The sequence below is a fragment of the Pelophylax lessonae genome, assembly GCF_965119305.1.
Source record: "Pelophylax lessonae genome assembly, chromosome: 11".
Lineage (NCBI taxonomy): Eukaryota > Metazoa > Chordata > Amphibia > Anura > Ranidae > Pelophylax > Pelophylax lessonae.
In genome coordinates, this window is record NC_138778.1 from 51,558,745 (window position 1) to 51,584,173 (window position 25,429).

General features: G+C 42.1%; 1 protein-coding gene across 2 annotated transcripts in view; it reads right to left on the reverse strand.

Annotated features, from left to right (window-relative positions):
• LOC309566657 (arf-GAP with SH3 domain, ANK repeat and PH domain-containing protein 1-like) overlaps positions 1–25,429 on the reverse strand; it is a 348,714-nt gene that overhangs the window by 62,092 nt on the left and 261,193 nt on the right. For both annotated transcript variants that reach the window (XM_082271898.1, XM_082271897.1), the window contains exons 10-17: positions 23,991–24,091; positions 20,858–20,927; positions 17,709–17,796; positions 12,420–12,468; positions 9,188–9,351; positions 4,806–4,939; positions 2,782–2,873; positions 14–200 (exon numbers count right to left, since the gene is read on the reverse strand). In XM_082271898.1, the coding sequence (XP_082128024.1) occupies positions 14–200; positions 2,782–2,873; positions 4,806–4,939; positions 9,188–9,351; positions 12,420–12,468; positions 17,709–17,796; positions 20,858–20,927; positions 23,991–24,091 (885 nt within the window). The remainder of the gene's footprint in view (positions 1–13; positions 201–2,781; positions 2,874–4,805; positions 4,940–9,187; positions 9,352–12,419; positions 12,469–17,708; positions 17,797–20,857; positions 20,928–23,990; positions 24,092–25,429) is intronic.

Sequence of the window (25,429 nt, forward strand, 5' to 3'; positions counted from 1 at the left end):
ATTCACACATTACCTGTGCCGGTTGTGGAATTGGCTCTGTTAGATCCACCTTTTCAGCATAGGCTTGGATCAGTGCATATACATCCTTAAATTGGACAGCCTCCTGAAGTTCATGCAGCCGTGCCACGGGATGAGTGCTGCTTCTCTTTGTGTACAGCCAGTGTACGTATTTGGAATTTATAAAGTCTTTTCGTTGGACCCTGATAATTAAACACAAAGGGTTTCTTTACATAAACATTTAAATGCTGCATATAATAAAATCAATGGTTGAACAGTCTCTGCAAAGGGCTAGACTAGTGCCAATTCTATCAAAAACAGTTAAAAAAAAATAAATATTAGATCACCTTTACCGAAAACTGTCTCTGCAAGTAAGGGGTTGCCTGTAGATAACAACAAATTGTGCAGCTTGGACTAAAGTTGAATAATATAATTTCTACTGGTGTAGGCCATTTACATACCTCCCAAAGCCTGGCTGTAAACCCCCCAGAGTTCACATACCCCGTCCTACCTTGTTGCCACGGCACCCCCAACCTCAGCTCGGCAATGCTGCAAAAGTGCACAGCGCATGTGCAGGGGTTTATGAGCTGGCTTCTGTGATGGTGGGAGGAACAGTAACAGCTGGGAGCATCTTAGCCACATCGCAACAACAAGGCAGAACAGGGGAATCTTTATGCAGATGGCCCACACCTGTAGCAAGGAGCAAACAGTCAGAGCTGCGCAGGTTGTTTCTCTCTACAGGTCCCCCCTTACCTGTGTAGGCAGTTTTTTTTGGTAAAGGTGAACTATTCTTTTTTTTTTATAATAAAAATGTATTAAGTTTTCAAGAAATACAAAGTGCAAAGATATGCAACAAAAATCACAAATAAGTAGAAACATAAATGTCACATCTGAAGTACATATTGGAATAATCCACCAAATACAAGATGCACATTGCACATGTACAGGTCAAGAGTGTATCAAACACCAAATGCACACAAGCTCTCCACCCAGAGCATCAGCACAGCAGCCTGCAACTAGCCAAGTGATTGCACATGGTGTCAAGGAAGTCTTAAAATTGTCCCCCTAAAACAGAAAGTAAGAGTAATACCTTACTAAAGTAAAAACCAAAACAAAATAAAACAGTAAAATCGGCTTGGCAAAAAGACCCCAAGTACCGGGCTATAGAAGTGTAGGAATGCCTGAGCTGGAATTTCAGGTATATACACTTCAAGCGGGCATTTTTTACATTATTAATATTACCTATATTACAAATGTTTACAAATTAAGCCGAAGGTTGAGACCCCGTTCACATAGGGGCGACGCTACTTGCTGGGGCGACCTGTGAAGTCTATGCAGGTCGCCCCAAAGTAGTACAGGACCCTTTTTCTAAGTCGGAGAGACATGTGTCGCTCCTATTAGAACGGGTCCTGTGCTAATCTATGGCAGGCGACCCACCGCGACTTGTCAGGCGACCAAGTCGCCTGACAAGTCGCGATAGTGTGAACCGGGTCTTGTATGTATTTATTTTTCATTTTTACAGGTAAGCACTTAAGGAAATGCTCTATTCCTGTAGCGTATTTTCATCTCCTCCACAATACGCCTTAGTGAGTCACTAAGGCTGCTTGATCTCTATAAAGAGGAAAGGAGAAAAAACCCACAACAGTGAAATCAGTCTGTATGTGCAGTAAAGCATGCTTGTTATACTAACTGTGGAATCTAAGGGGTCAATCCTGCACATTGTATAAAAAGGCTGTTTGATCTTGTCTTCTCTGATCCTGATAAAGCACTGCGCAAACTGTTGGCGCTATATAAATCCTGTATAATAATAATCCTCCCCTTCTTCCACAGTCCCCAATCCATCTCCTGATAGTACAAAGTCTTTGGAGTCACTCTGCACATGCTCAGTTTGGTGTGTATTGCTAGAGAGGTTTTTTTTTCCTGGGGGGGGGGGGGGGGGTGTTTTCGGGGGTTGCAGGTGGTCAGCACAGGGCCAGTCAGCACTGTCCAGACAGAGGGTTAGGGGTCCTGCAGCCTCATAGGACAATGGGACAATGAAAACTCCTCCTACAAGCTTTAACCATACACGGATAGAAGTCACAAGACTGCTATATACTGGTGATAAGTAAAGGTATATTTGTTTATATTTACTAAAATAATTGCAATCCATGTTCTGTGTACTGTTGGAGACCAGATATAGTGAATGCAGGGTCCTGGGTTTAGGAACACTTTAAAGTGATGCTAAAGTTTTGTTGTTTTTTTTATTAAAAAAACAAAAAAAACCAAACATGTTATACTAACCTACTCTGTGCAGTAGTTTTGCACAGAGCAGCCCAGATCCTCCTCTTCTCGGGGCCCCCGGCCGGCTCTCATGGCCCGTCCCTCCTGTCGAGTGTCCCCACAGCAAGTAGTTTGCTATGGGGCACCCGAGTTGAGTCGCAGTTCTGTGTGTCCATTCAGAGACAGAGCCGTGGTTCACATGGCTAGATCGAGATGGGGCTCAGGTAAGTATTAGAAAGGCTGCTGCACACTAAAGGTTTTTTGCATACTAAAGTGATCGAGTAATGTAAAGCCATATCTAGCCATATCTAGTTAATACAAAATCCTACAACACCCTGAATGTATGTGTAGTGGAAAGCATTTAGGAAGTATGAGAGAGGATATCTTACTGAGTCCACAAGAATTATTTTAAACTACTAAGTGGTTTAACCACTGGAATCCATCATGTACACAGTATCCCATAATAAGCAAACTAGAATCAGAATAAATATAATCACCTAGTAAACTAGAGTGTAATGTACTTACATTGCACTGTCTGTTGTGGGTTTGATTGTCGGAGAAGGGAGACTGGCCTCTACAATGTCATTAAATCCAGAGTTACCAACATTTTTGGCTAGCTGAAAAGACAAAGCATAAACGATGAAGGATAAAGCAAGATTTAGCTTCTCATAGAGCTGGATTTCCAAATGCTTGTAACATGTACCATTCACGTGCACATATTCAACCTTTGGGCTAGGTTCACACATGTCCGGTGTGAAATGTATGTCCATTTTCACTGCAAATAAAAAAGCATTTGTTCAGCAGTTCAGGTGCGTTTTTCATGTGGTTCTGATGTAAATTTGCAAGGCTCAGGACTGGATTTATAAATAGTAGATAAAGGGTGTCAACTCCTGTAGTAGGAGAGCAATCCGTGCAAAAATCCTGAACTGAATCTTGAACACAACTGAACACATGTGCGATTCAGAAGCCACAGAACTCGCCTGGAGCCTGGTATTCGCACCTGAACCGCACTACTCCAAAAAGGCACAGGACTCTTTTTAATATTTGCACAGCTGATGAACCGCATATATGTGAACAGCTTCAATGGAAATCAATGTTATTTCACATGTCATGAGAATCAGATGCAGTTCAAACGCATCCAATTAGCATACACTATATTGTAAAAGTATTGGGGCGCCTGCCTCCACATGCACACGAACTTCAAGTCAAGTTTCTCCACCCCAAACTCACTCATCCATGTCTTTATGGACCTTGCTTTGTGCACTGGTCCAAATCATTTGGTGGAGGGGGGGATTATAGTGTGGGGTTGTTTTTCAGGGGTTGGCTTGGCCCCTTAGTGCCTGTGAAGGGAACTCTTAAGGTATCAGCATACCAAGACATTTTGGACAATTTCATGCTCCCAACTTTGTGGGAACAGTTTGGGGATGTCCCCTTCCTGTTCCAACATGACTGCGCACCAGTGCTCAAAGCAAGGTCCATAAAGACATGGTCTAGCGAGTTTGGGGTGGAGAAACTTGACTGGCCTGCACAGAGCCCTGACCTCAACCCTATAGTCCCCCTTTTGGGATGAATCTGAGCGGAGACTGGAATCCAAGCCTTCTCTCAACATCAGTGCCTGACCTCACAAATGCACTTCTGGAAGAATGGTAAAACATTCCCATAGACACACTCCTAAACCTTGTGGGCAGCCTTCCCAGAAGATTTGGAAGCTGTTATAGCTGCAAAAGTTGAGCCAACTCAATACTAAACCCTACGGACAAAGACTGGGACGCCATTAAAGTTCATGTGCATGTAAAAGCAGGTGTCCCAAAAATTTTGACAATATAGTGTTGTTGCTACTCAACTATAAACTGACTGTACACATACCAAAATTCAGAAAAAACTGTAGAATAATGAGTGTATTAGCACACATATTGACCAGTTAGACCATACAGTGTATATAATGCCAAAACATGGATTTATATACCCCTTATAACTGACCTCCAACCAAAATATGTTTCAGCATACCGACTAAAATATTTTTTGCCCTTTGTGTTTTTTTAGTTAGACCTCTTTGAATTCTAATATAAAGGGAACTTGGTGGATCAAAACTGCAGCATGCTACAGTTTTAAAAATGAGCAATTCGCTAAATGGTACTTCATTCACTATAAAATAATAACAGTCATATATGTAACGCATGTAATAAAAAAAACAAAAAAAACAAATGTCATGAACAGTACTACATTCATTACAAAGTAATACAGTAATGGTCACATATGTTTGCCACATTTAATTTATAAATAATTTAAATACAAAGATTTAGTGTGCCTCACTTTATTTTTGCTGTATTTACAAAAGTTGACAAGGTAGGATTATAGGGGTACAACCAAGGGTGTATCCTGCAAAGCTTTGCCAGTGTCCAATCACCTGAAGGTAGCAGCATATACCCAGGGTCTCTGAATATCCAGTCCGTGTCCTGTACTGTAAGATTAGGATGTATGTACATACCATAAACATACCAATGATGGATGTACCACCCTATAGGGGCAACAGGGTCCTCTTTACTTACCAAGAGCTCTGAGGTCCCAAGTTTGTCCAATGACAGGGACTGGATTCGGGAGTGGTGGACGCCAAGCTCTCGATGGACACCAGAGCATTCAATACATGTCAAGATACCGAGATTGATGGACAACCACATTGGATCTGGAAAAAAACGAAGGAGCACATCTCACAAAAGGGCCAACAGTTAGTTGCACAGACTTGTTTTTCTATCTGCACTTTTTTATTTTTTATGCACACTGATTATGTTATGGTTTCGGATTGATATATATGATGATGCGAGTTTTGAAATCCGTGCTGCACTCCTTGGTACAACCTATTATACATTGCCACTAGCAATAAGGTGAGTGTCCATGCAAGATCCAGTGCCCGAAGCAACACTACAGGCCGTCCCCAGAGCATGGGGTCCAGGTACAGCTCCCAAGGTTTTACAGAGGTTACATCGATCCGATGCACTGCTCCTAATGTTGTACTGGAAGACAGTGGAGGGATGACTGAAGAATCCAAAGATAAAACAAACTAATTGAGTCAAGAGTGATTTGTCTATAAAAGGGAGAAGAGGTAGGGAGGGTAGGGTTATAGGGGGACGCACAGAGAGCGTGTTCTCAAAATCTTTTCCAGCGTTCAATCACCTAAAAGTACCAGTCGGTAACCCAGGGTCTATGAATACTCTGCCTGTGCCTTGTACTGTACGATTAAAGACCTCTAGGTATGGCTATACTATACATAGTTACATTGTTCAAGCTTCAACCAAGATAACTACAGTATAAAGTACAGTATATACTATACCTGGCCTGACCGCTATTTCAGTGATTTCCACTTGCTTCTGGTTCCTTTGCTGAGCAGCCAGCTTGCTGCATCTGAACATAGGAATAGAGATGGGCTCAGGCGTGTTTGGGATCCTAGTCCTAACCCACCTGCCCAATCCCACCAGGAAACTGACACTGCACACCGCTAATCACAGGCAGTGAGACATTTCCTGTTCCGCAGCTGCACAGACCTCTCTACACCAGAGGTCAGCTGCTCTGAATGGGTGCCATTCAGAGAATGCATTGCATTTTCTGGAAAAAATGCAAAGCGTTCTCTGATTGGGCAAGGTGGAGAGTGTGGCATCACCACCCCAGCTCATCCAATCAGAGAACACTTTGAATTCATTCAAAAAATGCAAAGCATTCTCTAAATGGCACCTGAGCTGAGCAGGCGACTTCCTAACCAGGAGTGCAGTTGCTCAGCACGGGATGTGGAAGCAGGTGGAGATCACTAGTGTAGCGGTATCTACTATAGTGATTTCCAGTTTTCAGAGGCATTGGACAAATATGGTATTGTTTGGTCCAAGCTGGACTATGAAAACTATCTATAAATTAGCCTTGCCTGGAATAATTCTTTAACAGGTTTGTTGATAATTTTTTCTTGCAGCAGCTGAGTACAGCTATGTCTCTTGGAACTAGCGGTGCCAAAGAAATCCCCAGGTACAACTTGTAAAAAAGAGTCATCATTGCAATTTAACTGTAACACGTGCATGCCTGATGTAGAATGTGACTGAACAGACATTTATCAAAGCACAAATTACCCAACCAAAAAGGATAATGCTCCCAATGGTATAAGAAGCACACAGTTTTCAATAAAGAGATACTTGCTGCAAAAACAGTAAGAGCATCATTAATCCCTAGTGAGAAAATGTTTTTTTTTATTTACCATAAAATCCATTTCTCTGATGTACATTGATGGACACAGCTCTTCATCTTCATGACCGTATAGTTTTACTGCCCCCTAAAGAAGTAGGACATCAGGCAGAGAAAAAAGCCTGAGCACGTCTATGGGGCAGTCCCTGGGGTTTACTCCCACTTCCTGCTATAGGTATTCAGTTTTGTAACAAGCAGTGTCAGAAGAATAAACCCAACTCCAAAGAGGGGTGGGTGCTGTGTCTGTCAATGAACATCAGAGAATTGGATTTTACGGTAAGTCAAAAATTCCCATTTTCTCTTTCGTACATTGACGAAACAGCTCTTCATATTCATGACCGTAGGGACGTCTCAAAGCAGTGTCAAACATGAGGGGTGGTAACAACAGAAAACAAACTTCCCCAAGGCTAAACATAGCCAACCAGGTAACTTGGAGCTCAACTGTTTACAACTGGAGCTCACCTGAAAAAAAAACCCTCAAAGAGGACAAGTCCTCTAAACAGCAGCCTTCGAAATGTTGCAGCCAAAAGAAGCATCCGCAGATGCCAACACATCCACTTTATAAAACTTTGTGAATGTGTGCACAGACGACCAGGTGGCCGCCTTGCAAACCTGCACCACTGAAGCCTGACAAAAGGCCCAGGAGGTACTAAGCGCCGAGTAGAGTGCACCCTGACAGGGAAAGGAGGAACCTGACCCTTAATAGAATAAGGCTGAACTGCAGTCTATCTGATCTATCTGGCAATGGTCGCAGCAGAAGCAGCCAGCCCCTTGCGAGGTTCATCCGTGAGGACAAATAGTGAGTCTGACTTTCTGAATGACTCCGTAGCTGCCAGGTACACCCTTATTGCCCAAACCACATCCAGAGAATGCAAAGCAACTTCCTTAGGATGCTTAGGCTTGGGACACAGGGAGGGCAACACAATGTCTTCATTCAGAGACGACCTTTGGAAGGAACGACGGACATGGCCGAAGAACCACGCTATCCCTGTGAACCACTAGATAAGGAGAACAAAAAGAAAGTGCTGGCAGTTCAGACACCCTGCATGCAGAAGTAAAGGCCACCTTCTGGGACAACGTAAGCAGGGGAATCTCCGGAATATTTTCAAAGGGGGGTTTCTGGAGAACTGACAACACCAAGCTGAGGTACCACGGTGGCAATGGGGACCGCACTCGGGGGGAACCAAGTGTCTAACTCCCTGGAGAAAGGTACGCAGGAGTGTAAGGAGTGTATGGCCAACGGGCGTTGAAAGAAAACTGCCAAGGCCGAGACCTGGCCTTTGATGGTACTCAAGGCCAGAAGCTGCTCAACCCCTCGCTGAAGGAAAGCCAAGAGCCGAGTCACCGAAAATGAGCTGGGGTGAACCCTTAGGGATTCACAGCACGCAATGTATGTCTTCAAAGTACGATGGTAAATCTTCCTAGAAGTAGATTTTCTAGCTTTTAAAAGCATAGGAATCACTAATTGAGAAAACCCTCTATCCTTCAGAACCTGGCTTTCAACAGTCAAGTCGTCAAAGCCAGCGATTGTAAAGCAGGATGGAAGATCGGTCCTTGGGACAGCAGATCTTCATTGAGAGGAAGTCTCCAAGAAGCATTGGTGACCAGCCGTACCAGATCGGTGTACCAAGAGCGGCGAGGCCAGTCTGGAGCCACTAGGATGACCGGAATATCCCTCCTGCCTCGATCCTGTGCAGGAGTCTCGGCAGAAGCTTGCGAGGAGGAAAGGTGTAAATCAGATGATACTGACTCCAGAGAGCCACTAAGGGGTCTGTGGTGTTGGCTAGAGGATCCCAAGACTGTGCCACAAAACTCTGTACTTTCCTGTTGATGCGAGAGGCCAACAGATGCATCTTGAAAGTCCCCCACCGGAGACACAACTGATGGAACACCTCCGGATGAAGTGACCATTCTCCTTGGTCTGTCGACTGAGATAGTCCGCCTGCCAATTTTCCACTCCTGGAATGTGCACAGCAGAGAGGGCTGGAACGAATCATTCTGCCCACCCTAGAATGCCAGCTACTTCCCGAGCCGCCAGGACACTTCTTGTGCCCCCTTGGTGATTGACATAGGATTCAGAAAACAGCAAAGACATCCCTCCACCCCTATTACCGGTGAGGGCGCCCGTTCATGCGGAGGAATTTTTGTCCGCAGGTCTGGCAGAACCTGCTTGTAGTTTGCCTGATCAAGACTTCTTGGAACCCCCGGTGGAGGCCCTGAAGGGTTTAGATGCCTTGTCTTGAGACCCTGAGGGACAAAAAGGCCGCTTTAAACCGTAAAGGAAGGTCGGGACTCATTATCTTTGGAAGCTTGAGGAAGAGGAGAACTCTTTTTCCCCGGGAGGCCTTTGATGATGTCATCCAAGGAAGCTCCAAACAGGCGATCCCTCACGAATGGAAGATCGGACAAGGCCTTCTTGGAAGCCTGGTCCGCAGACCAGCATTTGGGAGTCCACTACAGGAGGTACTGTCCATATTTTTGGGTAGCGGCTGCTGACATCGCAGGATCCATGGACTATAAGTGTCCTAATATTAAAAGCAAGAAGCTAAAGTATTTGTAGCTGCTGACTTTTAATTTTTTGGATGGGGGGGCTGCTTTATTTGATACACAGATCCATGCATATACCAGTAACAATTTTTGGACCTTGCGTATATTTATTGTTGGATACAGAAATCAGGACGTATAACAACAGTTTATATTTCCAGCTCACCTGGTGCTCCGCAGTCACAGCACACACTATTCCCCGGCATCCGTCGAATGTCCTCTATGATGGCTTTAGTTAGATCCTCAATGCTGTTCTCTTCACTGGGCCGTGCTTCATGGAATGCCATGTTCAAAGCTTCCTGCTTGCTGTTAGTAAGCACTGAGATCCACCTAAAACATCACCATCTATTAAAGGAGAGTTCCAATCTAAACCAAGTTATTTTCAAAATACAGAATGGTCCCAAATGTACCCCCTTATAGTGTGTATATTTTTTATGTTGGTTAAGCTGAACTTCATGTAAACTGGTAAACACACAATTTACAGTGAAGAAAAATGTATTTAAACGCCTGCTGATTTTGGACGTTTGACAAAGAAATGATCAGTCTATCATTTTAATGGTAGGTTTATTTGAGCAGTGAGACACAGAACAATAATAAAAATATCTAGAAAAACGCATTTCATAAAAGTTATATGTTGATTTGCATTTTAATGAGTGAAATAAGTATTTGATCCCCTATCAATCAAGCATGATTTCTGGCTCCCAGGTGTCTTATAGACAGGTAACAAGCTGAGATTAGGAGCACTCTCTTAAAGGGAGTGCTCCTGATCTAACCTTGTTAGCTGTATAAAAGACACCTGTCCACAGAAGGAATAAATCAGATTCAAATCTCTCCACCATGGCCAAGACCAAAGAGCTGTCCAAGGATGTCAGGGACAAGAATGTAGACCTACACAAGGCTGGAATGGCTACAAGACCATCACCAAGCAGCTTCGTGAGAGGGTGACAACAGTTGGTGCGATTATTCGCAAAGAGAAGAAACACAAAATAACTGTCAATCTCCCTCGGTCTGGGGCTCAATGCAAGATTTCACCTCGTGGAGTTTCAAAGATCATGAGAATGGTGAGGAATCAGCCCAGAACTACACGGGAGAATCTTGTCAATGATCTCAAGGCAGCTGGGACCCTAGTCCCCAAGAAAACTGTTGGTAACACACTGCACCGTGAAGGACTGAAATTCTGCAGCACCCGCAAGGCCCCTCTGCTCAAGAAAGCAGAACATATGAATGATTCAGAGGAGAACTGGGTGAAAGTGTGGTGGTCAGATGAGACCAAAATCAAGCTCTCAACTTGCCATGTTTGGAGGAGGAGGAATGCTGACTATGACCCCAAAATCATCCCCTCCGTCAAACATGGAGGAGGAAACATTATGATTTGGGGGTGTTTTTCTGCTAAGGGGACAGGACAACTTCACCACATCAAAGGGATGATGGACAGGGCCATGTACAGTCAAATCTTGGATGAGAACCTCCTTCCCTCAGCCAGGGCATTGAAAATGGGCCATGGATAGGTATTCCAGCATGGCAATGACCCAAAACACACAGCCAAGGCAACAAAGGAGTGGCTCAAGAAGAAGCATATTAAGGTCCTGGAGTGGCCTAGACAGTCTCCAGACCTTAATCCCATAGAAAATATGTGGAGGGAGCTGAAGGTTCGAGTTACCAAACATCAGCCTTAAAACCTTAATGACTTGGAGAGGATCTGGAAAGAGAAGTGGGACAAAATACCTACCCCTGCAAGAAATGTCTGACCTCTGTGATTGCCAACAAGTGTTTTGTCATCAAAGAGGACTTGGAGAGGATCTGGAAAGAGAAGTGGGACAAAATACCTACCTCTGCAAGAAATGTTGGACCTCTGTGATTGCCAACAAGTGTTTTGCCATCAAAGAGGACTTGGAGAGGATCTGGAAAGAGAAGTGGGACAAAATACCTACCTCTGCAAGAAATGTCTGACATCTGTGATTGCCAACAAGTGTTTTGCCATCAAATATTCAGTCATGTTTTGCAAAGGGGTTAAATAATTATATCACTCATTAAAATGCAAATCAATTCATAACTTTTTCTGGATATTTTTGTTGTTATTCTGTCTCTCACTTTTAAAATAAACCTACCATTAAAATTATAGACTGATCATTTATTTGTCAGTGGGCAAACGTACAAAATCAGCAGGGGATCAAATACTTTTTTTCCCTCACTGTAAATACATTCAGCACAGCTCCCAACTGTCCCTAATTTCGGGGGACTGTCCCTCATTCAGAACAAAGTCCTTCTGTCCCTCTTTTTTCATTTGTCCCTCATTTTGGTGTGATCTATATAGCTGTATATAAAATGCATCACTTATCAATCAAAAAAGTGTTTCCCAGTGCTAAACCTTTCATCCAATTTCTAAATTGCTGCATTTGTAAATTCCAAGAACCAATATAAAAGATCAGTAGTGGTAATAAAGCACTTATGGATTTAACCAATCATTTCTTTGTAGAAATCTCCTTTAGGGAGAGTTGGGGCATAGTAGGGGGTGTGTCCTATGCCTACATACCTATGCTAATAGGTGTTAGGAGTTATGCATACAGTACACACATGATGTTAGGAGTGCAGCCAGATCCTGAACCTAATTAAGTTGTACAGCCTGGAACCAACCTAGCCTTTGGACAATGAGGCTGGGTTCACAATAATGCAAACTGGATGCGAGTTTCCCTGCATCCAATTTGCATGACAGGCAAGTGTGACTGGCTCTAAATAGAGCCGATTCACACAGATCTGGGGCGGCTACGGTCCACATTCAAAAATGGTCCTTTACATCTTTGGCTCCCATTCAGGTGCGAATTCAGGCAAAAATTCGGACCGGATTTGCACCTGAACCAGTGAACAGGGATGCACCGGACCCCAGGCATGAACCTGCGGTCACATATGTGTTAACCCGGCCTGAAGGAGCAGCAGCAGAGTGATGGGGGTCATCCCTTTGCTCAGTCCGCCTGTAATACTGTTTGCAGACAGTATTGTGCAGCACAGCTTGATTTGTCCAGGATGATGCCCCCCATTCTCCCAGAGATGGGCCCTGTTGTGCAAGGAATTAGATCTTTGTGCTAATTTAAAGTAAAATACAATTACTGATAATCTAAAACATACATAATTAGATTATACTGGTCAGACACAATAAATGAGATCAAATTCAGCTATATACTGTTCTAAGGATACATTGGTATTGCAATGCATGTTTTAAATCTTATGAATACAAGCCTATAGATAGAATAACCAGCGATAGTCACTCAAGAATTGAGGATGTTGAATTAGTGTGGCTGTGTGAGAGATAACATGATTAGTGAGGCGTTTCTAGTGTTTAGTAGAAAATACAGGGAACTTGAGAGTGTTGTGGGAAAAGAAACAATGCAGTTCTTACTTACGCAACACAGTCCTGTTCATCCTCTGCTGAGAAATGGTATGTTCGATTATCTGCAGAAAAGAATAAGACTTATAAAAATGAGTTCATTCCTAGTACATACTGTACATTTTGACAACAAATTACCATTGTTTAATAAACTTTACCAACACTTTATTTTTTGAGTATATGGATAAAGTAGGAATGGGTTAGCAGTCCTGTCAGATTTTTATTGCGGTTTGTGTCTGCACTGGGGAGATTTATTTTATTTCACTGAAAGTGAGGGTTCCCGCATCACAACTCAATCGCCCACTGGTTCACACCGAGATCTGCAAACCTCTGGGGGTGTTAATGTAAACGTTAATGACACCCCCAGATTGGTTCACAGATCGCAGTGCGACCGGCGAAATGGTGCAGGAATCGGATCGCATAGGTGTGCACACCCATGCGATCCGTAGGTCTACGTTGCTTTGCCAGTAAGCGGCTGAGTGCCGCAGTAAATAGACGTTAGGCGGTCGGCAAGTGGTTAAAAATAAAAAACTAAAACAAAATCCCATGTACGTAGGTATTCACAGCCTTTGCAAAATACTTTGTTGAAGCACCTTTGGCACCAATTACAGCCTCAAATCTTCTTTGAGTATGATGCTACAAGCTTGGCACACCTTTTTTGGGCAGTTTCTCCCATTTTTCTTTGCAGGACCTCTCAAGCTCCATCAGTTTGGATGGGGAGAGTCGGTGCACAGCCATTTTCAGATCTCTCCAGAGCTGTTCAATCAGGTTCAAGTCTGGGCTCTCGGTGGGCCACTCAAGGACATTCACAAAGTTGTCCTGTAGCCACTCCTTTGTTATCTTGGCTGTGTGCTTAGGGTTGTTGCCCTGTTGGAAGATGAACCTTCACCCCAGTCTAAGGTCCAGAGTGCTCTGGAGCAGGTTTTCATCAAGGATGTCTCTGTACATCATTGCTGCATTCATCCTTCCCTCGATCCTGACTAGTCTCCCAGTTCCTGCCACTGAAAAACATCCCCACAGGATGATGCTGCTACTACCATTCGTCACTGTAGGGATGGTATTGGCCAGGTGATGAGCGGTGTGTGGTTTCCTCCAGACATGACGCTTGCCATTCAGGCCAAAGAGTTCAATCTTTGTTTCATCAGACCAGAGAATATTGTTTCTCATGAGAGTCCTTCAGGTGCCTTTTTGCAAACACCAGGTGAGCTGCCATGTGCCTTTTATTAAGGAGTGGCTTCCATCTGGCCACTCTACCATACATGCTTGATTGGTTGAGTGCTGCAGAGATAGTTTTTCTTCTGGAAGGTTCTCCTCTCTCCACAGAGAAACACTGGAGCTCTGTCACAGTGACCATTGGGTTCTTGGTCATCTCCCTGACCAAGGCCCTTCTCCCCCGGTCACTCAGTTTGGTCGGGCGGCCCGCTCTAGGAAGAGTCCTGGTGGTTCCAAACTTCTTCCATTTATGGATGATGGAGGCCACTGTGCTCATTGGGACCTTCAGTGCTGCAGAAATGTTTCTGTACCCTTCCCCTGATCTGTGCCTCGAAACAATTCTGTCTTGGAGGTCTACAGACAATTCCTTGGACTTCATGGCTTAGTTTATGCTCTGACATGCACTGTTAACTGTGGGACCTTTTATAGACAGGTGTTTGCCTTACCAAATCATGTCCAATCAACCGAATTTACCACAGGTGGACTCCAATCAAGTTGTAGAAACATCTCAAGTATGATCAGTGGAAACAGGATGCAACTGAGCTCAATTTTGAGTGTCATGGTAAAGACTGCGAATACTTATGTACATGTGATATTTTTGTTTTTTTATTTTTAAAAAAATTTGCAAAGATTTCAAACTTCTTTCACGTTGTCATTATGGGGTATTATTTGTAGAACTTTGAGGAAAATAATGAATTTAATCAATTTTGGAATAAGGCTGTAACATGACAAAATGTTAAAAAAGTGAAGTGCTGTGAATACTTTCTGGATGCACTGTACTAGGATCAAGCTTGGACCAATGTAATGTAACTTTGTATATACTATACCTGACCGATGCTCTAATACAGTGGTCCCCAAACTGCAGCCCTTTGCTTGCCTTTATCCGGCTCCCTAAGCACTTTTCCTCCCACTGACACCAGCAGTGGAGCATTATCTGATTGGGTGGTGTAGGTAGGTGGGGCAGTGACATCACAACCTGGAAGCTAGTAGAGATCACTGAAGTAGCAGCGTTTACCAGATATGGTATAGACATAGTTAGACTGGTCCAAGCTGCATAAATGTAGCTACATATAAAATATCCGTACCTGAAATTCTTCTTTAACCACTTGCCGACCAGTCACATTGACCGTACTGCGGCAAAGTGGTTCGTTATCGTCCAGCGACGTAGACCTACGTCGCTGAAATCCTCCCCCTGTAGAAGGCGCGCACCCGCTGTTTTCAGTCACAGCGGGAGTCGGGCCAGGGGAGGAGCAGCGGCGATAGCCAGGGAATCTAGTTTGGATATCAGCCCGCTTGTGTAAAGCGGGCGGATCTCCTCAGTGACAAGGAGTGAAAAATTGCAGTGTTCAGCATAGCTGAACATGCGATCTGTCCTTGTGTCACTCAGTCACCTCCCCCCCCACACGTTAGTAAGCACCAGGCATACATTAACCCCTCCCTCTCCAATAAAATTAACCCCTTCCCTGCCAGTGTCATTTTTACAGTAACAGTGCATATATATAGCACTGATTACTGTAGTAATGTCACTGGTACCCCCAAAAATGGCAGTCAAGGGTCCGATCTGTCCGCCGCAATGTCGCAGTCCCGCAAAAAAAAAAATCGCAGATCGCCGCCATTACTCGTTAAAAAAAAAACACCAAAAATGACAGAAATCTTTCCCTTAGTTAGTAAACGCAATAACTTTTGCGCAAACCAATCAAAATATGCTTATTGTGATTTTATTTATCAAACACAGGTAGCAGAAAACAAATTGGCCAAAAATTAAAAAAAAATTTGATTTTTACATTTTTTTGGGGGGGAATTTCATATAAAAAATGTTAAAAATATTGTTATTTTTTTCAAAATAAACTCTTTTTTTTTGTTTATAGCGCAAAAAGTAAAAATCGCACAGGTGATCACATACCACCAAAAGAAAGCTCTGTTTGTGGGAAAAAAAGGACGTAAATTTCGTTTGGGTACGGCGTCGCACGACTGCGCAATTGTCAGTTAAAGTCGCACAGCGCCGAATCGCAAAAAGTGGCCTGGACGTAAGACAGCAAAATCCTCCGGTGGTAAAGTGGTTAAGAAGCTTCACCTACTTCCAATGCCAGTTTTCTAGCTCTATCTACAAAACTGATGTGAACTAGAGATGAACTCAGGGGTGTTTTCATCCTAGTGCAAACCCACCTGAGTGGTCCCACCAGGAAGTGGTCACTGCACTTATATATATGTGGCTGCAGTAGGGTTGTCACCTCATTCCTTTAAACCCAAACACATAATAATTACACAGGTTCTGAGGCTTATTTATTGCAGATAAGCCACTGAGTAGAATTACCACCTTAAGCAGCCACAGAACCGGTGTAATTAATGTGTGTTTGGGTTTAAAGGGATGAAGTGACAACCCTAGGATGCAGGGCGGGGAATGCCTTGGCCGCCTATGATTGGCCCAAAACAGATGATAGCTTCCTGGGAGGGATCACTCAGGTAATTTGGACTAGGATTCAAACACGCCTGAGCTCCTTCCTATTGTGAACCTGCAAGGGGTGCAGTAAAGGAAAAGAAAAATAAAGTAATAAATGAAGAAAAATGAAGTAATTAAAAAAACCAAATAAATGTAGCAATTCTATTAGTAACTGAAGACGAGGACCAGTGTGCTACCTGAGGGCGTCTGACTCTAAATAACAATAAGTGATGTGAATCAAAAATAAATGGTGAATAAACCAGAAAAAGCTGCCAATCTTAATCGGTGTCCCCACCGTGAATAACAATGTGCTAGCAAACAAAATCGGCGCTAATTCAAATAAATATATCTCAAAACCAATCTAGAAAAAATGCTGAAAAAATCTCAAATAAACCGTGCTATATGTGAACAAATTGTGCTGCAATATTCCTAACGGTGTCCAAATCCATAAATATATGGTGCAAGTGAAGATATGAAAATGAATAACGATGTGACAAAAGTTCAAATAAATGTCCAACTGAATCGTGCTGGAACACAAATCTTATGTGTGGAAAGAAGTCTTCCAATATGACATCAAAACTTGGTGATCAAATTGAATAGATGCGAACAAATCTTCTTATCATTCAGATATTAATAGGGGTGTAGTGGCCGCTTACCTCAATACACACCAAAAAACGTGGGTGTAATCCAAAAGCGCTTTGAGACTATTCCAGGACGGATGGATGGTGGGATCCCAGAAGCGAGCAGTCACTGATCTCCTCCACTATCTGGTCACATATGGATTCTCCGCTATGAAGACGTACATCAAGTACACCAATCAAGCATATGGATGGTTCCTGGAGGCTCATCTTATGTGTATATGTGTGAGGGATAAGCCTCCAGGAACCATCCATATGCTTGATTGGTGTACTTGATGTACGTCTTCATAGCGGAGAATCCATATGTGACCAGATAGTGGAGCAGATCAGTGACTGCTCGCTTCTGGGATCCCACCATCCATCCGTCCTGGAATAGTCTCAAAGCACTTTTGGATTACACCCACGTTTTTTGGTGTGTATTGAGGTAAGCGGCCACTACACATCTATTTGTATCTGAGTGATAAGAAGATTTGTTTGCATCTATTTAATTTGATCACCAAGTTTTGATGTCATATTGGAAGACTTCTTTCCACACATAAGATTTGTGTTCCAGCACGATTCATTTGGACATTTATTTGAACTTTTGTCACATCGTTATTCATTTTCATATCTTCACTTGCACCATATATTTATGGATTTGGACACCGTTCGGAATATTGCAGCACAATTTGTTCACATATAGCACGATTTATTTGAGATTTTTCATCATTTTATCTAGATTGGTTTTGAGACATATTTATTTGAATTAGCGCCGATTTTGTTTGCTAGCACAATTCTATTAGTAAAACTTCTTTCTAGATTTATGCTCAGTTCAGAAAAGAGGCAGAGTATATGGGCACTCAGCAACAATAGGTTTTCTCTGCTTTCCTACTAGATAAAAAAAAATGCCATAGCGGCAAACTGAGTGAATTGTTGCGGATCTTCATGCTGCAGTCTGGATGAATCATCCGTTGAGTGGCTTTTAATACATTTGTTGATCTTTAATCAGAAGTGGATGAAAGCCAGGAGAACATACGTGATATGAGGTCGAAGCATTTCTTATCTTCTATGTTAGGCTTCACCTGGCACGTCAACAGATTCAATTTGGCCGGCTGGCGGTTTGGCTGCAAGCAATAGAGAATTACAAAGTTACCATATGTTCATGTAAAGATAACAATTTATAAAAACATATGATTCAGAAAGGCAAAGAAAATGTCAAGATGATGTGAAAAGGAAAGTAACCCACAAAAACCGTTTATATATCATTTTACTGTGCATGGATCAATGAAAGATTCATTCTTACTAATTGCTTATAGTAGCTAACAAATGATTCTTCGTCTTACTGAAGATCAAGAATGTCTAAATCATAAACACACGGGTATTGTTTAAACCTGGAGAGGAAACACTCATTTAAAGGGCATCAGCTTCTGTTTGTGATGCATTCAATAAGCTCTCAGTGTCTAAAAACTGGATGAACATGGATCAAAACTGATCGTTCCATTTAGCAGGTACTGCCTTAAAGTAGTTGTAAACCTTTACATATACCCAGTGAAGTGACTGGCCTCCGATGATACACAGAGATTAAACCAATCCTCCTACATAAGTTGTACCCGTTTATCTACAGCTGTCTTTCCCCTATATCCATTCAAAATGCAGAATTTACACAGGATCTCTCTGCTCTGAAAATCAGAGGGCAGAGAGCTGAAGTTACATCAGTGAGGAGAGCTGATTGGAGTGAAGAGACCCCTCCCCACCTTCACACAGCACACAGGAACAAAGCTGAGGCTCTCAATCAGCTTAAGCTCCCTCCCGTCACCATTTTTCTCTTGGCATGCAGAAATGCATCTGGAACACCTCTGGACTGCGTTTCTATAGTGTAAACTGAACCCTGTATTCCAGTGCATTTTTTGGGCATCAAAAACACATGGAAAGTAGGTTATATGTGCCATAGATCACACCATAGCGGTCAGTTGCAGGGCATTCCAGTTCCAGAAAGAAAAAAATGGAACATGCATTTTTTCTTGCACTGGAACTTGGTAAAACACATAAAAAATGCACCAGAATGCACTGGAACACAAAAAAAGAAAAAAGCATCTGGAATGCATCCGGAAATGCATCAAAAACGCCCATGCAAAAATGCATCCGGAACGGATCTGAAGTGCGTTTTTGTGGTGTAAATCAGCTCTACATTTTTTATATATGCTGATGCGCTTTAGAGCAGCATTTACAAGCTCAGAATCAAAGAGCTCCATTTACACAAATAATAATTAATGATCTATACAGTAACAACAGCACCTGCAATGTTGCCAAGAGCAATAATGTCCAATCTGCAGAGACATGAAACATTATGCAAGTGAACCCTGCCTACATTGCACATGGCATTTCGAAGCCCCCATAATCTTTTTAGCTGCCCACTAAAGGCAAAACAAACTTTAATCTTAATTTTGATTTTCAGCTCACTTGAAATGTAAGAATACTGTCTGAGCATAAATCTAAAATAAATGTGCAGTTAGAGTGGGCTTAGCCTGGAGGTGCATTAGGGGGCCAATAAAGTAAGACAATTACCAGCACTAGGGACCTTCACTAATGCCAGAGACATATGAATAATCAGCAACATCTGCTATATTATTATTAGCCACCTAATGCACTCCGCCCTGTGTATTAGCCAGTAATGTACAGCGCAAAGCTCATTAGATGTCTCTGCTCCACACATACAGATACATGTGCATGAAGGGACTGAAAAAAAAGTAACTTTGCCAAAAATACATTTTTATCTCCGATAAAAAGGCTGCAAAGGTGGCACTGAAGGGCTGCTTGCATTTCCCAGACAGCCAATTGAGCACCACTGCTCCGAGTTACTCCTTTTACATGTTATTTAGGTCCAGCCACAGACCACACCTAGGTAATGTTATTTGTCTCTTGTTGCCAGTGAATTAGTTAAAAAACAATTGAACCATCTGTTTAAAAATGATAGATATGTTCCAAGTACATAAAAAAAAAAAAAAAACACAACAGGTGCTCAAAGTGCATTGTCAATTTTCTTTCTAAAGTAGCCACAGCCTGAGTAGAAAAGCCTGTTCCCTGCCAGCAGGTGCAAAGTGGGACCCTTGCTTTCTGTGGTGAAGCAGTGCAGAATTCTGAGCAGCCCCGTTCTAAGTCAGATCTTAGGCTCTACAATCATCAAAGCTCTGCTGATTGGAGAGTGCTGGCTTTACACATTAGGGGGCATGCCAGACCTCTGCAATGAGATCACTGCTTCCTCACAGACAGCAAGGGTCCTTCTCTTTAGCATGCTGACAGGGGACAGGTCTTTCGACTCTACTGTGGCTGCTTTAAAAAATAAATGAACTGTAAGATATTGAACACCTGTTGTGACGCAGCTGCAATATATTTAGCAAATGTAAACAAAAAGTTCATATAGGCCTTACGTAGGTGGGCTAGTAGGCATCTTAAGTGCATCCTTTAAAAAGCTTCCCATCTTTGCACTTGGTGAACCTTTGGGGCTTGTTCACACCAGAACGGGGTACAGGAAACCCACGTTCTGTGCACATTTCCAGCACCACATTCAAAACACACTGGGTGTGCGATCTGCTGCAAGTGTCAATATATTCCTAATGACACCCCAAGTGCAGATTGCATGTACCATGAGATCCAGTGCAGTGTGTTTCTGGTGCGATCTGGTGTATTATATTTATGGATTGATTTTTTTCTTTTCAGTCTTTTTAATTTGTTTACATGTATTTAAATGGTTCTAGTTGATTTATTCATGTTTTTTTTTATATACAGTCTGGGGAGATTGGCAGGTACCAGATTGATTTGTTCACGTTTGGTATTGATATTCTGATATTAGTATGGATATCTGGTATCAACATTTGTTTATTTGATTTCACATAGAGCCCCCTTTTGTTTTTTACATAGTTACATAGTTAGTCAGGTTGAAAAAAGACACAAGTCCATCTAGTTCATCCAATAAAAGTAAAAAAAAAAAAAAAATCATACACAATCCTATACCGGCAGTTGATCCAGAGGAAGGCAAAAAAACCCAGCAAAGCATGATCCAATTTTCTCCAGCAGTTAGAGCCACTGCACAGACAAATTTAACAATAGCTTGATTTTATAGCAGGTACATGATGGTATACAGTATAAATGCATAAATAAAACATTTTTTAAGGAGTTCTCTTATACCGCGCCATGTGCAATGGTCAAGTAACAGTTCTTCACTGAGCACTTCCTCTTCTGCCAAACTTTTCTGAGCCTAGAAAAAGAGAAATTGTTACCCATGAGCACCTTTAAAAGACCTTAATGCTAAAACAACTTTTTTTTTTTTTTTAGTTTTGGACAAAATGCGGAAGGGTAAATCCTAGGTCAGGTTTTTACCGCTGTAAGTTTCAACATTGAAAGATTCACCCCACTATTTGTCCTGATGACCATGTCACTAAGCCGGTTCACACTGGGGCGACCTGTCAGGCGACCTGGTCGCCTGACAGGTCGCCTTCCATAGAGAAGCTGTGGACCCGTTCTAATAGAAGCGACACAAGTCGCTCCGACTTAGAAAAAGGGTCCGGAGCTTCTTTGGGGGCGACCCGGAGCGACCTGCATAGACTTCAATGTTATGAAGTCCGTGCCGGCCGCTCCGAGGTCGCGGCGCGAGCAGCGCACCGCGAGTTGTGAGGTCGCCCGGCGAGTCGGATCGCTCTAATGTGAATCGGCTCTAAGACAGAAAGTGATGGGAAATGTATCCATTTCAGTTGTCACCAAAATAGCAACTGAGTGGAAATCTTCCTTTAGCAACACTCGTTCTGGTGATAACTAAGTGGATGAATTTAGACTCTCATCCTATTGTGTTCCTGGAACAGGAAGTTTAACCTCCAAAAAAAAAAAAAAAAAAAATATATATATATACACACACACAATAAAAAACATGGGTTTTAACCTCCTTTTACTAAATAAAAAGAAAATTAAAAATATCAAGCTTTATATATACTTTCAAGCGAACCGGTCACAAACATAAGTATGTCTAATCAAAGTGGAACTAAAGTTACAAATTATAAAGAACTGTGAATTGGCATGATATTAATTAGTAGAGCGATACAAAGTCTCTGGTAATAAAATACACTTACTTGCCTGTTCCCTTGCCTTTTGAAATCTACACTGTGCTGCCGATTCACAGCTCAGTTTACATTCCGGCACATTGCCTGGGTGCGAGGATCACTGCACTCCTGCACATACAGATGCATGCATGGGAGTGACGCTATCCTATCCTGACCAATCAAGATGACCAAAGACCAGCGCCTGGAAAACGTTGGAAAGAAGAAGCCAGCGCCTACAACTGCACAACGCAAGGTGTCGGACAGTCGGAGCAGAGGAAAATATTTTTACCTTTAGTTCCACTAGAAGAATATGTTCGGAAACTGCATTATCAGTACATACAGAAATACAGGCAGCTGAATTTCATTTCTATTCCTGTAAATGCTGGGCATGCTCCCTGAAGTTTCAGTTTAATGTTCTATGTTAGCTGCCATTTTAGGCTAAAATAGGCTTGAAGGTGACAGCAGGCAGCATTCGTCAAAGGCAGTGGTTCTTAACCTGGGTTCGATCAAACCCCAGGGGTTCGGTGAGTCAGTCTCGCGGGTTCGGCTGAGGTCAAGACACACACCCGACTCATATGATTCGTGATGAACGCCCCGCTCATTGGCTGCAGGTGATCATGCAACATCGCTTGGCCTATCTGTGCTGCAGGGAATTTGGCGCGCACAGTAGTCGAATTGTAACTGTCGTGATGGTACGTTGTGTGATTTCATTCTTAATATTCGAATCCCTTCATACTATGTCGAGCAAAAAAAGAAAGTGGTCGGACGAATATGTACAATATGGATTCACATGTATAACGGAACGTGATGGGAGTCAGCGTCCTAACTGCATGATTTGCAAGTTGAGCAATTCTAGTCTAGCACCGGCAAAACTAAGAGAACACTTTCTTAAGCTGCATGGGGATGGAAAATTCAAGAACATAACGCTCGCTGAATTCAAGGAGGAGAGCCAGATTCGATGAAAAAGCTAGTCTGCCTGTTCTCGGCTTTGTAAACAACAACAAACTGATCCTCACAGCATCGTACGAAGTTGCTTACCTGATTGCAAAGCAGGGCAAACCACACACCATTGGTGAAATACTCATAAAACCAGCTGTGTTGAAGATGGCGAATATCATGCTGGGAAAAGCGGCTGAAGCTATCCCAAATTCATTATTATGTTTTTGTGTGAAAATCATGTTTTAATGGTTTTGCTCTTTAATGGTTTTGTTCATTTTGTGCACCTATGTATATATATATATATATATATATATACCTATGTTTTGAATTTGAAAAAATCATATTTTATTTTTCCAATTAAGAAGGGTTCGGTGAATGCGCATATGAAACTGGTGGGGTTCAGTACCTCCAACAAGGTTAAGAACCACTGGTCTAAGGGGTGGTAAAAGGAGAGCACAGGAAGCAATGGGACATTTTGCTCTTTTCTATCTACTGCGATATATAATAACTATTCTGATAAGCCACCAAAACCCATCACCCATAGTGAAACAAGAATCTCTTTATACATTCAATTCAAAATGTATTCATAATGCCCTTTAATGTCCAAATGTCAACAACAGCTTATCTCTAATATCTCTCTTATGTTACTTTAATGACAGCTGAAGAGGTACTGAAAAATGACTACCTATTTATCCCAGCATGCTCTGCACCAGGCCGTCCTCTCAGAGGGAAGCAGATGACAAATTTGCATATTGATGTGCACATTTTTCACTTGATTAACATAAGCACTGCTATGGTATTTAGCATCTCACTTTCACTGATACACCACTGCTAATTAAGAGTAATTAACACCATAATTAACTATGATTAATTCTACACTACCGAAAAATGGTATAAGTGCCCTGATGATGTCAATGGTAAAATTCACCAAGTGGATACAAGGTTTTAAACTTTTGGTAAGATATTTCCAAAAGAAACAAACCTACTGCATTTGTGTGTGTGTATGTATATATATATATATATATATATATATATATATATATATATATATATATATATATATTCATACACACACAAACATACTTTTTTTTCTTGGCAAATGGGTGAAAAGAACACACTAGAACACATTAAGTAATGTTGAGACAAAAACAAACCCATACACGATTCCAATGAGTATAAACAGAGTTCTTACAGTGCCTTCTACTGCAAATTGGCATGGATGATTTACTTAAACATAAATGTACAAATGTGATACAGGTCATTTGATTCTGATAGGAACTATGACATACCCATCACTCTTTTTGTACAGAAAGCCATGTTTTTCTGTGCCATACTGCATGTTTCCTTGTAATTGGTGCATACTGTACACCAGCTGCTTACTGATGGAATCCTGTAGAGATAACACACACTTGTTAAATTGCTGGACAATGGAGGCAACTCTTCTGTAAACAGATTGAATATTTAATAGAAACTGGTCACAAAAGGTCTCCCTGGATCATGGAAAAACAAATGTCTAATCATCATGTTACCCACCATGTCAATTGCAAGCCTAAAAACTTTGTGTACATTGTTATTTTGTGGTTGGCGGTTTAAGAAAATTGAAGGAAAAAAAAAAAAACCAACATGCAACAAAACTGTTAAGATATGACTGCCTCTCATGATTCTAATACCATCCACTGTTCAAGCCCTGAGGAAGAAACACATTGACTGCATTTGATAGAACAAGGTCCACCTACATGATACCTTCATCACAGATCAGCTCCCTTGAAAGAAGACACACTCCACTGTATATCCATCAGAACCAAGTCTCACTTCAATTGGTCCGGTGCTATCGCACACATATCAGAAGTCAGGACTGATGCGGGAAATTTAATCGAATGCTGGCTAATACACTAGAAGTAAAACCGGCCGAAATTTGGTCATTTTGTTTGTTTTCCGGCCAGTTAATGGCCACAAGTTGGTAATCGGTTGTGACGTTCGAGCCGAAAAAAACGAATGACAAGTTTGAAAATTTACTGCCGAATGAACAATAAATTGAAAGATTAATGTGTTTCTCGTCCAAACTGTTTGCACTAGGTAAATGTGAAAAAACAAACAAAAAAACAGATTAATTTATGTCCATTGAACGATTTATCGGTCATTACATGATGGCACAATCGTTTGCTCTCACGGCCGAATGTTCGTTTTTAGAAAACGGGTTTGAATGATTTTTCGTATAGTGTATGGCCAGCATAACAGCTACAGTTGTGTTCAAAATTATTCAACCCCCACTGAAATTGATTGTTTTGGCCAGTTTGGCATTGATTTTGATCATTCAGTCATCCTGCTTACAATTAAATCAAAGAGGCACGTGTAGGTCAGACAAATATAACATAGCATTTATAATGAAATAACCACGAATGTCTTTTCTGTGCTCACATCATTATCAGTTTTATTCAACCCCCAGGTGACATTCAACCTTAGTACAACATCCTTTTACAGTTATAACAGCTTTTAAACATGAAGCATAGCTTGACACAAGTGTCTTGCAGCGATCTACGGGTATCTTCGCCCCCATTCGTCATGGGCAAAAGCCTCCAGTTCAGTCACATTCTCAGGCTTGTGCACTGCAACTGCTTTCTTTAAGTCCCATCAGAGGTTCTCAATCGGATTTAAGTCTGGTGACTGTGATGGCCACTCCAAAATGTTCCAGCCTTTAATCTGCAACCATGCTCTAGTGGACTTGGAG